The sequence below is a fragment of the Lotus japonicus genome, chromosome 6, assembly GCF_012489685.1.
Source record: "Lotus japonicus ecotype B-129 chromosome 6, LjGifu_v1.2".
NCBI lineage: Eukaryota > Viridiplantae > Streptophyta > Magnoliopsida > Fabales > Fabaceae > Lotus > Lotus japonicus.
In genome coordinates, this window is record NC_080046.1 from 63,955,618 (window position 1) to 63,971,006 (window position 15,389).

The 15,389-nt window shown below is 34.6% G+C and overlaps 3 protein-coding genes across 6 annotated transcripts; 1 reads left to right on the top strand and 2 right to left on the bottom strand.

Annotated features, from left to right (window-relative positions):
• Positions 1 to 623: 623 nt before the first annotated feature.
• On the top strand, positions 624 to 7,367 carry LOC130723291 (uncharacterized protein YNL011C). Of its 4 annotated transcripts, none has more exons than XM_057574281.1 (13): positions 624 to 996; positions 1,065 to 1,197; positions 1,307 to 1,403; positions 1,552 to 1,595; positions 1,810 to 1,896; positions 2,004 to 2,160; positions 2,341 to 2,412; positions 3,019 to 3,102; positions 4,390 to 4,491; positions 4,801 to 4,848; positions 4,995 to 5,120; positions 5,873 to 5,965; positions 6,767 to 7,367. In XM_057574281.1, exons 1-13 carry the CDS (start codon positions 708 to 710, stop codon positions 6,896 to 6,898), a joined length of 1,464 nt encoding a protein of 487 aa, XP_057430264.1. In that variant the 5' UTR covers positions 624 to 707; the 3' UTR covers positions 6,899 to 7,367. The 4 variants fall into 4 exon arrangements, with proteins under 4 accessions (XP_057430264.1, XP_057430265.1, XP_057430266.1 ...); XM_057574282.1 differs by having other exon boundaries at positions 1,810 to 1,892; positions 2,027 to 2,160; XM_057574284.1 differs by having other exon boundaries at positions 857 to 996; positions 1,324 to 1,403.
• A 385-nt stretch (positions 7,368 to 7,752) lies between these two features.
• On the bottom strand, positions 7,753 to 9,886 carry LOC130723292 (zingipain-2-like). Its single transcript, XM_057574285.1, has 2 exons — positions 9,242 to 9,886; positions 7,753 to 8,353 (listed from the first exon to the last, which is right to left on the bottom strand). Exons 1-2 carry the CDS (start codon positions 9,684 to 9,686, stop codon positions 7,764 to 7,766), a joined length of 1,035 nt encoding a protein of 344 aa, XP_057430268.1. The 5' UTR covers positions 9,687 to 9,886; the 3' UTR covers positions 7,753 to 7,763.
• A 921-nt stretch (positions 9,887 to 10,807) lies between these two features.
• Positions 10,808 to 12,659, bottom strand: LOC130722034 (zingipain-2-like). The gene is made up of 2 exons (XM_057572618.1): positions 12,130 to 12,659; positions 10,808 to 11,543 (listed from the first exon to the last, which is right to left on the bottom strand). The coding sequence occupies exons 1-2, from the start codon at positions 12,572 to 12,574 to the stop codon at positions 10,957 to 10,959; spliced, it is 1,032 nt and encodes a 343-aa protein (XP_057428601.1). The 5' UTR covers positions 12,575 to 12,659; the 3' UTR covers positions 10,808 to 10,956.
• Between the last annotated feature and the right edge of the window lie 2,730 nt (positions 12,660 to 15,389).

Here is a 15,389-nt window from a genome sequence, read left to right on the forward strand (position 1 = left end):
CAAAAATTAGCCAAAATAGCATAAATTTAACTTTAGGTAATCCTTATTTTCATGACAGTAAAGGAGTACATCATCATCAAAGATGAGGTGAGATATGTCACTACCTTCTTTCATGACATGAATCATATTTTATCATGACTCGAATTAATCAGTCTCAACTGATTTTATCATACACCTTCTCCAGGCCAAAAATGTTTCTAAAAGCTATTAGTCCCCCTCTCCTTTTGTAAGCGTGAACAATGTGCATGACTTCATGTGCAAGATAATATTATCTCTTGTGTCTTGACTAGGAAAGAAACTACCTAAAGAAGTCTCACTCACTAACTCTGCAAGCAATGGTCTGATAACTCCCTTAATTTTTTTTGGGCCAAACTGGAATTTAAAACCAAGTAAATAATAAGGGTTTTGATTTATTTACTTGCATCATATTTTCGCCTACTTTCTCTTATAATCTCTTTTATTTTCCCATTAAATTACACATATTTTGCTCGACACTTCTCTAATTTTTATTTTTATCTCTTATATGGTACAGCCGCGAGTGAAATGAATGAGGATGAAATATTATTGAAATAATAAAGATCAACATTAAATAATTTCATCAAAGCCTATAAAAAAAAATCCAAAACATTAAAAATGCATGGTGGTGGAGTCCGAGTGTCCGACACAGACAGTCGCATACAAAACGTGAATTGGCGAGAATTGCGAACATGGTAGACACATTGTTGGGCCCCACCTTCTGTAACACCTTCCCAAGGTTCCTCACTTCTTCTTCAATGGCGTTCTTCCCATCTTCTCACCATCGCCATCATCAACATCACCGTCGCTGTTACTCAAACCCCGACACTCCTCACCCTCAACCCGCTTTACTCGTCTTTTCCGGCGGAACTGCCTTCAACGGCGTCGTCGAAGAGCTTAAGAACTTCACCACTCGCGTCGCCCATGTTCTCCCTGTTTCCGACGACGGTGGAAGCACCGCTGAAATCGTTCGCGTCCTCGGTAGGTATCGCTTTCTGTTTCTACATTTGGCGATTTAGGGATTTGCTGATTGGGTGATTACATTGCAGGTGGTCCTGCTGTTGGAGACATACGTTCAAGGTGTCTGAGATTGTCTGATCAAAGTACCAATGAGGCTCTCGCGGTTCGGAATTTGCTTGGTCATCGTCTTCCACTTGACCCTCTGCAAGCTAAATCTGAATGGTACCATTTTCTTCCTCATTGCTGTTCAATGCAATGAATGCATAACCCTTTTGTTTATATTATTTGATAGTTTGAGCTCTTTTAAATTCAACCCTGGTTACATTTATAGGTATTCTATTGTTGAAGGTGATCACTCTTTATGGAAAGGTGTGTCAAAACCTTATAGAGAGACCATTCGAGCTTTTCTGGTTTATTTCCAGAGTCAGGTGACTTCTAGTTGCTAACTTAGGCTATTTCTGATTATATTTCCAGAGTCATTTGTTTTTGACATAGGGGTATTGCTTGTTAAGAGTGAAGTCTATTACTTCACTGCATATCATGCCAATAATAAACTTTTTTTTTTGTCTTCGGCAGATTCTTAGCCGGGCTGAAGAATCCTTTTGTTTCAGCAATGGCAGGTTTATTTCTAATTAAGCAAGATACTTGCCCTGGTTTATTATTACTTCATTTTTTGTGCCATTGTTTTTTCTCCCCCTCTATAAGCTTGCTTTATATTCATTATATTATAATTACAAAGTCAGCATGCCATTGCATAAGCACATTGAAGTGTAATGCAATTGCAACTTCAGTTTTTGTTTTCCAAATTGTAATCTATTGTTTATGCAACTTCAGTTTTGCTTTGGTGATAAGTGTTGAAGTAGCAATTGTGAATGAAATAGTCCCACATGTGTTCCGCTGCGCCACTCCAACAATAAGTTGGTATTTGTCGAGCTGGTTCTATGTCCAAATTAAACATAATTTCATACCAACTGATGTTTTGGTTTGTGGCATTATATCAATGTAACTGACTTTTATAAACTTTGCAGCATTGGAAATTTCTTTTTTGCAGGAGCACGGATATTTTTTCAGTCATTAGATGCTGCAATATTTTTGTTTTCACGGGTTTCAGATATTCCCCCTGAAAGTTTGGTTCTCCCGGTGATTTCAACCAATGACAGGCTCACATTAGGATGTGAATTATTGGTACGTTATACATCTATTTGTCCTTGCAATTCTTTTACGATTTCATAGAGGTTAAATGCTATTGTTAGGGAAAATTTATTTATTTCTTGTTAAAAGAACTTGATAAGTTTGCGGATATGTTTGACCTCTTATTTTAATAATTGTCTTATTATCTTGCATTATCTCTTAATATCCATATAGGATGGAACTATTATAAGGGGGCAAAATGAAATTTCTCATCCAACCAGTGGATCGATGGAGCTTATTAAGAAGGTATGCCAGTGTATATGTTGTGACATTATGCCTATCCCTACAGTAATTTGTTTGAATTTTAATAATGTCAAAGGAAATTGCCTGAGATAAAGCTTAAGCTTGTATGAACTTTTGAGACTCTTATAGAAAGAAAATGAGCACTCAGTTCTTCAAGGGGATCCAACAGTCATAGTGATGGTATTTTTAGGTTAATAAGAATGTGTGGTGTTTGCTGACGTTGCATGGATGTTGGATTGGAATTTGAATATATTCATATATTAACTGTTGGTGTTAATTGAGTCGGAAATAGACAAAGATGTTGGTTTGAATTTAGAAAAGATATATTGTCTAAATTAGTGAGTTCATTTCTTTGATTTTATGTTCTCTTTGACACAATTCTGGTGAGAGAACTTTATCTTCTACACTGATGAAGGATATTGATTTTAAATTGAAATATGGAAATTGTTTTCTCATTCATTCTGGATTACTATACATCATAATGATTGGTGTGTCCATCTGGCGAAACTCAGTCTGTAATTTGTTGATTGAGATTTTACACTGGGCTGCTGATTCCTGGCAATTATATCTTATATCTCTGGTATTGAAATTTTATTATTTCATGGGTAGGAAAGTCTTTCAGCTCCAGCACTTCCTTCAAAAATAAAACGGGTGTTCTACATGTCAAGTGAGGGAAAAAATTTGCTCCATGAGGTAAATGCCTTGTCTTGTTGGACCTACTTTTCCGACATTTAGTTGAAGGACTTTTGCCATATATGACTCGCACATTGTGTTACACATTGCTATCAACAATAGGAAGAAGATATTAATGGATTCTATGGAAGATGGAACCAGAAAAAGCAGTTAGTTAATTATTTTTATTGTAAATTAAAATTTAGTAGAAAGAAAGGAAATTTATTTAGTTATTGGCATTGGCATGTATCTGATGTCTTTCTGCAATGTATTTAACATAATATTAGATTATAAAATGTGTTTACTCTTTTCTTGATGGAAGAAAAATAAGTTCATAATAGAATAACAAAGAAGCCATGCAGGACGGAGAGTAACATGTGCTGTGATAGAACAAAAGAATAACAAAAACAAATATGAATAAAATATAACCCTTCATTCTAATTGGATGTCAACGAGAGAACTTGATGCAGAGGAGAGCACATTCCTTAAAGCCAGACTATTAAGATGAGAGAGAATCTATTTTAAATGGATTTTCACGTCTCACATCCAGCCAATATGAGAAATAGCAGTCCATCCTTTGATACCATTTGCTGTAGAGGTATCCCACTTCTTACAGCCAGGCTGTTATTATAGATAGCTATAAATTGGAGTTAGATGTCCTACCCAGGCGTGTCATTACTTGTGTACCTGCAACTGAACCTCTCTGTTCTATGAGCAGAACAATAGAAAGGAAGCCAAATGAATAACTTCATTGAAAGCAGTTGTGGTTTTTTGATTTTTTCCTTCCAAATATTCAGCATTGCCATTGCCCTTCTATCTATATCTTAGACCTATTGTTTATCATCTGTGGTATATCTTTCTCATTTTGCTAAGGAACAATTTTTTATATATTGGCTAGTGCCTACACAGAGGCGCAATTGTTCATTGCATTTTATACATTCATACATATGCTGTCCAACTTCCCTTGTTTATTCTGTACTAGAATTTTTGGTTCTGTAACAAGGCTCTCCATTTTAGTGACCTTAAGGTCCAAACTTGAACTAGGGGAATGCTCACTCTTCAGCCATTACCAAGTGGGAGACCAGGCCAATGATCTGATGGCTTATAACATGAAATGAAATACATCTAATTTTTCAATGAAACATGCAACATGCTGTCTTTTTAAATCTATGTGGGTGGGTGCTATTTTACTTTTTTTCTTATGTTATGAAAATACTAATAAGTGCTTTTAAATTTGTTAATTTGGCTATTGAGTTCCTTAGGATAAACAATTTATAATGGGTGCTTCTTTTTCTCTTCTTTGAATAGGTATTTCCCTCAGCTAATGTGGCTGTATTAGAACAATTAAATAATGTGGACTGTATTGTGTATGGCATGGGCTCCCTTTTTACTTCAATTTGCCCCTCTTTGGTAAGATTCTTACACTTAGTGTTCATTTTTTGCAATCACATATAGTAGTGTAGTGTTGGCCTTTGCAGTTCACAACATCGATGATTATATTTGTCTGAAAACACTCATATTTATAACATATGACCAGTTGGTACTTTTATATAACTGGCCTTCTCTTCCTTGTATATTGTGAATGCATGTCTGAAAAACATGATTGTCCAACTCTTCCAGGAATTTTTTGGAAGCAGTTTTTACTATATTACTCCCATTCGATGTTCGTGACAATTTGATTCTCCCATTCAATGTTTACTGACTTACAAGTTATTCTAGGTATTACTTGGAATTGGGGAGATTATTTCTTCAAGGTCCTGCCTTAAGGTGTTTCCTTGTCATGTTACTTTTCCTTGTCATATTACTATCTGTTATTTTGGTCATTTAATGTTGGCTTAGAAATGGTAAACCCAAACATTGAAAGCTATATACTCTTAGCTCAATTTTTACTAATTAGATTACAAAAATGATAGGTACTTATGTTAAATGGCACATGTGACCGGGAGACTAATGAGTTTTCAGCTTCTTGTTTTGTAACTGCTATTACGGACGCTCTAAATCGAACATATGGAGACCCTTGCAATCGCTTACAGAATCTTGTGAGTGAATTTTCCTTCCCAATTGAAACTGTATGGTGCCAAGCGAGAACTTTGTATTGATTCTTGTTCAAAATAATTACTCTCTATAGATGGCCAGTATTATAGTTTGAATGCATACTATTTATCGTGTTGTAAGTGATCTAAATTCAAAATGATTCACCCAGCTATTTGTACAGATTTCACTTCCCCCTCCTCAACCTCCCTTCTCCAGCTGAAAGTATCCCATCAATGCTGTATCACACACGCACAGTTTTTTTCTTAGTGCCATAGCTAATTGAGAATCATATTTTTCTATTTTTAAACAGGAATTATATTCATTTCAAAGCATCATTGCTGTCATAAAAAAGAATTGTTATGAAGTAAAGTTTACTTCTACTTTTTATTTTTCTTATCATTGTTATTATTGGTTTTCTAGAAATCTTCACATAGATATGTATAATTATTTGTGGGGTGCCTATGAGCTCTTTCTGCTACTCTAACTTCAATAGTTTTAGCATTTGTCTGTTGTCTCCGTCATTCTTGTCATATCTTCAACAGGATGTGCCAGAAAAACCTTAGAAAAATACTGTCTAATGTCTCTATCTACTCTATCTCTTAGTATTTTTCTTCCTTTGATGCAAGATGAATTATACAGTGCGTGTATGTTTCATCAAGTTCTGATACAATTATAACAGAATATGAAAACCAAAAAGCACAGTACACAAAGAATAACGTGATAAAAGTAATTAATGTGCTGCTTGTATTTGGTGCAGCCAAGTCAGTATATCAATACCCTTTTGGTACCAAGAGACAGTGAAATTTCAGTAGATGTTGGCTGTTTGGCTTCCCAAGGAATATTTGATGTGGTATGCCTCCCAAATCTTTTCATTATGCAAATTATTGAGAGATGATTACATATCCCAAGATGTTCTGTTCGAGATTTCTTGTGGACAAGTTCATGAATAGAGATGACATTTTTGTCTAAGATCTAATTTTGATTTCTATCAATGTAAAACTTGTTTAAACCATGACTCAATCAACTATTACCACATTGTTGTAGGAGTTTGATCATGCTTTCAATAATGTGGAAACTCATGTTTAGATGATGTATGAGAAAATTGCAGTAGTAGTGCCTTTAATATGAAAACCTCGGTATCCTTCACTCCGTTAAGTCTAGCTCAACCCCAACAACTAAATTTGGAAGACAGGATTGTCCAAGTTTTTATGGGAGTAATTTGGCTGTATACTAGCTGATGTGGGATCTTAGGACCCCCTTCTAATAACCAGTGCTGACATATAGTGCATCATGTTTGCAGGATTGAATATTTACAGTTGGCCCAATATAATGTCTAGGTTAGGCTTTGATACTATATTGGTATTGAGAATGGATTTGTCTTAACTCAATCTCAAAAGCTAGCTCTAAGGGGAAGGACTGTTCAAGTCTTTATAAGGAGTATTTTGGCCACATATACCGACCAGAATGGATCTTTTTTTTGGTGCTTCGGAAAACACCAGAATGGATCTTAACAATACTAGTACATATTAATATTTTAATGAAGGGTTATATTTATGATGGATCTGTGTACTCTTATTTTGGTAAGGATCCACGGTCATTTTAAGATGCAATTTACTTTGTAATCATCCTACAATTCTCTTTTTTTTTGCAGATAGTTGTTGACTCCCTAAGTGATCCTAAAGTGGGGATAATATATGACCCGAAGTCACTGATAAGAACTCTTGCTGACCTAATAGACAGATACATGAAGTCTCAGGTCAATGGCTTAATTGATACCAGATGATAATGAGGGGCTAGTGTAATTAATAATTATTCCCAAAATATTGACAGCTAAATCCTACTTTGCTGCCTATTCTTCACAATGTATTAAGGTATGAAATTTTTATTCTTTAACCTCAGCAACTTTTTCCATGACTGGTCCAATTTTCACGCTGATGATAAATTAGGAGTTCTAGGTCAATTGGCCTATTTTGCGACGTGAGAACTTCAATTTTTTCCCAACCAAGCTCCAGTTTATTCCCTTCCCTTCCTTCAAAATACAGAGACTTGAGATAACACTCAAGTTCTCTGAATGCCATAACATTTTTGTGTACAATATGAGTCTGTTGCGATGATCTAGATGACAATAGGCAAATTTATGTAGAAGTGCTATTGTATTGTTTAGTTAGAATATTGAAAACAGAATAATCTCTAGTTAGTGTGGTGTATATATTTCTCATATTTATTTTTTGCCGCACCATAATTATCATGTACATTGTACATACCTTTGTTTAGTTCTTTCATGTCTTCTTGAGTATGTTAATATTTTAATGAAAAAACGTATTTTATTAGGAAAAAAAGTGAAAAGAACTCTTGAAAGTATAAGTACTTTCACAGTCATGATAAACTGCAACACAAACCAAACATAATCTATAAATCATAATTCATTGATTGATAGGTTCAATTCCAGTACAAGTACGAAGCCTAAGCTTCATACCAAATAGTTGTACTGAAAATGACAGAGTCGACCTACGTTCACTAAGAAAAAGCAAAAGAGAGGCGGAAACATATATTTCTCCCTTCCCATTATGATCAAATGGTACTCAAGCACACACTTAGATATTATAAACTGCTTTGAAACTAAGTATAGTTGGATAAGAAGTCTTCATTCACATAGTGGGATAAGAAGCCATAATAGTAATGCCACAATGACCCTCAGGTTGACCACTTTCCCTGAGCAACCTCATGTAGCCATTCTCGCCCCACCTCTCACCCCAAGAATTCTTGATCAGCCAGTACTTAGTGCCATCTTCTTCACTTGTCCCATAACCTACTAAAGTGACCGCATGGTTGAGGCGATATCCACATGTTCCTGAATAAATGCCTTCCCTGTATGATTTAAATTCATAACCAATAGCAATAGCAACCGACACCGGTTGCTGTGACACTGCTAGCAGCAGTTGCTCTTCATTGTATGCAGGAACATATTCGAAGCCGCTTATTTGAGCTGTGGGTGTGATCATCTCATTGTTCTGGCATGTTTCAGCAACTCCTTGGTATGGATAATTGGTTTCACTTGCAATACCATTTTGTGTTATGTAGTTGAAAGCATTGTCCATAAAACCCCCACCGCAACCCGAGTACTGCCGATTGCTTGCACAGTCCACTAGTTGTTGCTCTGACAGTGAGATCAACTTTCCATATTTAATTTTCACAATGCCTTCTACTGCTGCAACTGCTGTGAATGCCCAACAGCTTCCTGCATATACGCCAAACACACATTAATCATTACGCTATTAGAATTACTCTCTAGAAATTGAAGAATCATTTGGCTACACAGATTAGTGTGAAATTTTTTTTTCTATCGTGCTTGGTTACAACATTAGTATTGTCTACTATGGACCAAGAAATATCTGATTCACAAGTTTAAAGAGTTTTTATTTAGGTGAAGTGTTTACAATATAATGACAGATGTCAGACCTATGTCTGCTTCCGCCTATAAAATAACTGATTTTATGATTTAATAAAATATTAATTTTATTTTAAGAGATTTTTAACAATGATTTATGTATGTTTGCAAATATAAAAAATGCTTTTCACATAAAAACCCACAGATAAATTGTACCCTTCGAGCTTGGTAGCCCCAAACCTGAATAATGAGTTACATCATCCCTTTCCCCCAACAATTAAATGTCCCTCTTCAATAGGCAAATTATGAGACCTAATTGGCACTACCCATGCGCATAAAGCCATCAGAAACCATCCCCACCAACCCAAGGGACAAAGTGTACCTTTATAAGAGAGCGCCTTGACTAAGCATCTAAGGCATGTTACTCAGTACTCACCACCAGATTCTTGGAGCGAGGCCTTGTATCTCTCACTTGGTCTAACCCCCAAAATTTGGCATAAATAATTGATCAATTCAATAGTAGCTTAAACAAATAATCAAATTTCGTTTTTTTTTTTCTTTTCAAATTATGTTCTTTTTTATCAAAAACATACATAAACAGTTCAAAAAATTAATAAGTGTTTATTTTACAAAATAGACCAATTTAAGCGGATCCGTCGTCTGTTGCGTGTCGCGCGCAAATTGTGATAAATGTGATAAATAATATGAAGAAAAATATATTAAAAGGTGATTATTTACCACAATAGCCTTGGTACTTAACATCTGTTACAGCTCCTTGCTCTCTCCAGTCCAAGCTTGTTGGTGTATCACTCAGGTTCAAAGGTGCAGGTAACACCATCATGGATGAAGAAGACGGTTTGGCTGGATCAATCTTGAGTCCAGTATGTGAAGCTATAAACTCTTCGTTTGTTAAATCAGAAAATTGATTGAGGTCCAACTTGTAGCTCTTGTTCCCAGGAGCATTGTTGAACTTCTCAATGTATTCCAAATTCTCCATAAATATCTTGAAGCGTTTCTCCATCTCAGCATCATTTGTGTAGGAACGGCCATGCTGCAACATCCATTGCTGATGCGTTTTGGCAACAGATGGTGATTCATCATACAGAGTTCTGGACATGGCTGTGTAATCACATGCCCACATCAATATAGTGCAAATAGCAAATATGAGATTGAGATGCTTCATTTTCAACTGTAACAGCTAGCAATGATAGAATAGAATGTTCTAGGTAAGTTGTGTAGCTGTGATGAACAAAGTAACATTGATTCTGGATATTTATAGATTTGCAGAATCATGAACATGTTAGTGTCTGACTAGAAAACTTTTATGAATTGTTCAAATTACACACTACTTTATAATTTTCAAGTATTTTAAATTACACATAAATATATGAATTAATAGCAATTAATATTTTGGTTGAAAAATTTATTACTATATATATGTGTTTGACATTTATTGCTTTAATTTCTACCATTTTTGTTTTTGATAGGCAAATTTCTACCATGTTGCTACTAATTTTATACCAAATGTTGAATTCAATTACATTAATTGTTATAATGACAAAATATCAAGCAAAGATTAAAAAAATAATAAAATAACATAAAATAAGTGCAATCAGTTATTCCAGAATCAGTATTAAATATAATTCTATAATTACTTAATTAATAAGACAAACTTTTTTAAAGGCTCCCTTTAAAAAAATTTAAATTCTTTATTAACTATACAAGTTTGACAAAAATATTTGTTGACTCTTTATTCTATAATAATATTACTAATTTACCAATATAACTTATTTTTCTAAATTTGAATTCCGAATTCAAAAAAAAAAAAAACATGCCAAATGAATTAAACGAACTTGCATTAAAAAGAAAAAAAAAAAATCAAAGCAAGTCAATCAAGAAAGGTTACAATTTATAAATCTATAAAACTGGATATATACAAGACCTCGATACATTGAATTGACGTCACTCCTGTTAAAGGGTGTCTTACAATCATAGATTTATCAAAACATGAAACATTAAACGGTGAAACAATATGAGTTTATATCCCAACCCACTCACATTATTGCTCATTACAAAATAAATTTTAGTGAAAAAACGTATTTTATTAGGAAAAAAAAGTGTGAAAAGAACTCTTGAAGTATTAGTACTTTCACTGTTTCACATTTATGATAAACTGCAACACAAACCAAACATAATCTATAATTCATAATTCATTTATTGATAGGCTCAATTTTAATACAAGTACGAAGCCTAAGCTTCACACCAAATAGTTGAACTAAAAATGACAGGGTCAACCTACGTTCATTAAGAAAAAAGCAAAAGACATGAAATATATATTTCTCCCTTCTCATACAATCAACTGGTGCCCAAGCGCACACTTATTATAGCGGGAAAAAATGATACTAGCTATAAACTTCATTCAAAGTACGTATAGTTGGATAAGAAGCCTTCATTCATATAGTGGGATAAGAAGCCTTTACAGCAATGCCACAATGACCCTCAGATTGACCACTTTCCCTGAGCAACCTCATGTAACCATTCTCGCCCCAGCTCTCACCCCAAGAATTCTTGATCAGCCAGTACTTAGTGCCATCTTCTTCACTCGTCCCATAACCAACTAGAGTAACCCCATGGTTGAGGCTAGATCCACATGGTCCTGAATAAATGCCTTCCTTGTATAAATGAAATGATTGACCAACAGCAATAGCAACTGACACCGGTTGCTGTGACACTGCCAGCAGCAGTTGATCTTCACCTGCAGGAACATCTTCGTAGCCGCTTATTCGAGCTGCGGGTGTTATCATCTCATTGTTCTGGCATGTTCCAGCACCTCCTCGGTATTGATAATCGTTTTCACTTGCAATACCATTTTCTGTTATGTAGCTGAAAGCATTATCCATAAAACCTCCACCACAACCCTGGTTCTGCTCATTGCTTGCACAGTCCACTAGTTGTTGCTCTGACAGTGAGATCAAGTTTCCATTTTTTATTTTCACAATGCCCTCTACGGCTGCAACTGCTGAAAATGCCCAACAGCTTCCTGCATGCGCCAAGCACGGATTAATCATACACTATATAGAATTCGCCCCCAGGAAATTTAAGCAACATTTGGTACACGGTACATTGATTAGGGTATATATGTTTTTTGTTGCTCTATCACACTCGTGGACTATGAAATATCTGATTCACAAGTTTAAAGTTTAGAGTTTTTATACAAATTTATAAAAAACGGTTTTTTTTTTTTGCAAATTAAGTGATTTTCAATATACTGAAAGATGTCAAACCTATTTGTGAATGCTTAAAAAATAAGTAAGTAATTTTAGAGTGTAACAAAAAATTGATTTTCTTATAAAAGTTTTTTTTAAAACTAAGTTTGTTTGCAAATATAAAATTGATTTTCTCTTAAAAACCCACATAGAAATAATTGATTATTGCAAAAGCTACTACAATTAATGTGATTTTTAAAAATTCTGTTTTTTATCAAAAGACATTAAAAAATTCACAATTGGTTATTTCACAAAATAGAGTAGAGTCATCGTATTGTCTTTCACGTGCCACATAGCGATTGTGAAAGATAAGATGTATAATGAGAAGAGAAACATATATAGTAAAAAGTAATTATTTACCACAGTTGCCTTGGTTCTTAACATCGGTTACAGCTCCTTGCTCTCTCCAGTCCAAGCTTGTTGGTGTATCACTCAGGTCCAAAGATGCAGGTGACGCCCTCTTGGATGAAGAAGACGGTTTGGATGGATCAATCATGAGTCCAGTATGTGAAGCAATAAACTCTTCATTTGTTAAATCAGAAAATTGATTGAGGTCCAACTTGTAGCTCTTGTTGCCAGGAGCATTGTTGAACTTTTCAATGTACTCCAAATTCTCCATAAATATCTTGAAGCGTTTCTCCATCTCAGCATCATTTGTGTAGGAACGCCCATATTGCAACATCCACTGCTGGTGCGTTTTGGCAACAACAGATGATGTTTCATCATACAGTGTTCTGGACATGGCTGTGTAAGCACATGCCCACAACATGGTGCAAAGAGCAATTATGGGATTGAGATGCTTCATTTTCAACTGTAACAACTAACAATGATAGAATTGAGTAATGTACGTTCTATGTATGTAAGTTGTGTAGCTGTGAAGAACAAAGTAACATAGGTTCTGGGTATTTATAGATTTTCAGTTCATGACTTCATGTTAATTAGTTTCTGGCGTAATAAATGGGAAATTCTCTTCCTGGCGAAAGTTCGATCGGTAGCCATGTCTTTTATGGACCTCAATTTTTCATCGGTCATTTCATTTTTTTTTTTCATGGTATACGGTCAAATTTGTCTAAGATAGTTGACCCGAAAACATGAATATAACTTTTATAATTTGTTCAAATTAAACATTATTCATGAGTTTCTAGTTTTTTTTAGATTAATTTCTATGCACCGACGGTGTAAAAAGTTTTACACCATCATTCAATCATAACCTTCCATTTTCTATTTTAGATAGGCTTAATACATCAGAAGGGCCCTGAAATTATAAAGGGAATCAAATCCAGGGCCTGGAAATTTTTTTGCATCCAATTGGGTCCCTATGAATTTTTTTTTAATTCAATTAAGAACAAAGTGTGTCTGATGCTGATGAAGTTGTTTCAATTTTAGCCTACTCAGCTTTTCCACGTGGCATTTTAATTTTTTTTAATTGAAAAAATTCTAAAACTTAATTTTTTAAAATCCAACTCATATATTAAAGCATAAATAAAAAATAAAAACTTAATAAAAACCTAAATCTAATTAAAAAAAACCTAATCTAATAAAATACCCTCTCCTCCTCATATAAAAAAACCTAACATAACAAAATCTAATATAAAAAACATAATCAATCATCTTCTGGAACCTTCCTCCTCCACTTCCTCCTAATCAAAATTCAGTTAAACCCAAAACCCATTGTGTCCCTTTCCCATACCTTGTAATGCTACAGAAGAAAAAAAACTAGATTGAAGCTCTGAGAGAGGAAGAAGATTATGGGATAGAGGCTTTGAAACAGAGAAACGTTGCAGCGCTGTGGTGGTGGTGCGATTTGTTGGGCACGACGGCGCCGACGATGACTTCACCACCTCCTTCCTTCCTTCTAAATCGCCTCCACCGCGCTCCTCTACTAGCCACCGCCACGCACCTCGTCGGATCTGTTACGTTGTCGCCACGCTCCACTCCTCCTTCTTGGTCGCGTCCTCTCTACTCCTCTCGTGCCACCACGACTCTCCATTCTCCCTCACGAGGTTCCGATCTGTCACTGTTTCTCCTCTCACACGCCGGCATGTCTGTCGCTACTGTTCCTCCACGCGAATCCGTTCTGGTTCGCTTCTCCCTTTCCCCTTTGAATCTCTGTGTTTTGTTGTTGGTTTAGATGTGAGACTTGTTGGAAATTTGGAAAGAATGATGGTTTGGGGATTTTTTGAACCAACCTGCAAATGAGGGAGAGTGGATGTGCGGGATGTGTGAGAACGTGTATACGAATTTTTGAATTAGATATTTCTTTGTTAATGTTTGAAGAGGAGATGATGATGAAGAGAAGAATATATTTTTGGGTTCTTAAATTTCTGGATTTAAAGATGAATGAAGATGTTTTTTTGTTACTAATAGATTATTAGATTAGGTTATTATTTAGATTAGGTAATTATTTAGTTAAGAGATTTTATTTAAATTAGAGATTTATTAAGTTTTTTAAATTTTTTTCTGATTATTTAATTGAGTTGGAATTAAAAATAATTTATTATTATTATTTTTGATTAAATAATAATAATAAAAACCACGTGGAATTAATGACTGGGATAAAATTGGGGGCTGACACACTTTACCCTTAATTGAATTAAAAAAAAAAATTCTAGGGACCTAATTTGATGCAAAAATTTTCTAGGCCCTGAATTTGATTCCCTTTACAATTACATGGGTCTTCTGATGTATTAAGCCTTTTAGATATTATTAAATTCAAAATTAATTATGAGCGAATAAAATGAAGTGATGTGATTGAATGATGGTGTAAAATTTATTTACACCGTCGGTGCATAGAAATTAATCTTTTTTTTTTGATAATTTATGAGTTCTGGTAAAACTATTTTTTTTTATATCGGAAAGATAAATTGCACATGTCGGGAATCGATCCCTTGACCTCCCCTTACCCAACTCATATGTTCCTCACTACTACCACTTGAGCTATCTTATGGGGACTTCGGGTAAAAGTAAAACTACTAATACAAATTATGAATTTTCTAAATTTGATTTTTTAAATTTAAATGATATAATAAGATTATTAAATTTGCTAATAAAATATAACTTGAATGTTCTAAATTTGAATTCCAAATTAATTAAATCGCATGCCAAATGAATTAAACGAACTTGCATTAAAGAATAAAAATCAAAGTAAGTCAATCAAGAAATTAAGGTTACAAGGATACAGGACCTCGATGTTAAGTCAATCAAGAAACGCCAATCCTGTTAACCCATCAAACACGCGAAGATAAAACGTGTCTTACAATCACAGATTTATCAAGCCATGTGCATGAAGCATTGTTTGTCTTACTAGTAGAAACATATGCACTCGATCAATGGTCAGTTTTCTACCATAAAAATTATAAAGAGTAGTATAAGCCAGTTTTTATATATACGGATATTTATTTAAATTATATCATCTTATGACAATGTCTCTTGTTAATGCTCGAATCAATCCTATTCCTCTGTGGGAATCTTCTCAACCATGACAATTCTTGGACCACTCGTTCACATGACCATCTTCCTCAAGAAGATGACTCTTAGGCATATCAAGCAAACTTAGTATGCAAGAAAATGATGCTACGAACCGCAAGCAAACAAGTCAATCAAGAAAGGTTAAAAATTAG

What these genes read in the sequence shown, in the direction of transcription:
- LOC130723291 (XM_057574281.1), top strand. Translation starts at nt 708, where the DNA reads ATGGTAGACACATTGTTGGGCCCCACCTTCTGTAACACCTTCCCAAGG. An exon ending in TGGTTTATTTCCAGAGTCAG is followed by an intron (nt 1,404 to 1,551) that starts GTGACTTCTAGT and finishes TGTCTTCGGCAG; the next exon opens with ATTCTTAGCCGGGCTGAAGA. An exon ending in CCCAAGGAATATTTGATGTG is followed by an intron (nt 5,966 to 6,766) that starts GTATGCCTCCCA and finishes TTTTTTTTGCAG; the next exon opens with ATAGTTGTTGACTCCCTAAG.
- LOC130723292 (XM_057574285.1), bottom strand. Translation starts at nt 9,686, where the DNA reads ATGAAGCATCTCAATCTCATATTTGCTATTTGCACTATATTGATGTGG. An exon ending in TAAGTACCAAGGCTATTGTG is followed by an intron (nt 8,354 to 9,241) that starts GTAAATAATCAC and finishes GCGTATATGCAG; the next exon opens with GAAGCTGTTGGGCATTCACA.
- LOC130722034 (XM_057572618.1), bottom strand. Translation starts at nt 12,574, where the DNA reads ATGAAGCATCTCAATCCCATAATTGCTCTTTGCACCATGTTGTGGGCA. An exon ending in TAAGAACCAAGGCAACTGTG is followed by an intron (nt 11,544 to 12,129) that starts GTAAATAATTAC and finishes TGGCGCATGCAG; the next exon opens with GAAGCTGTTGGGCATTTTCA.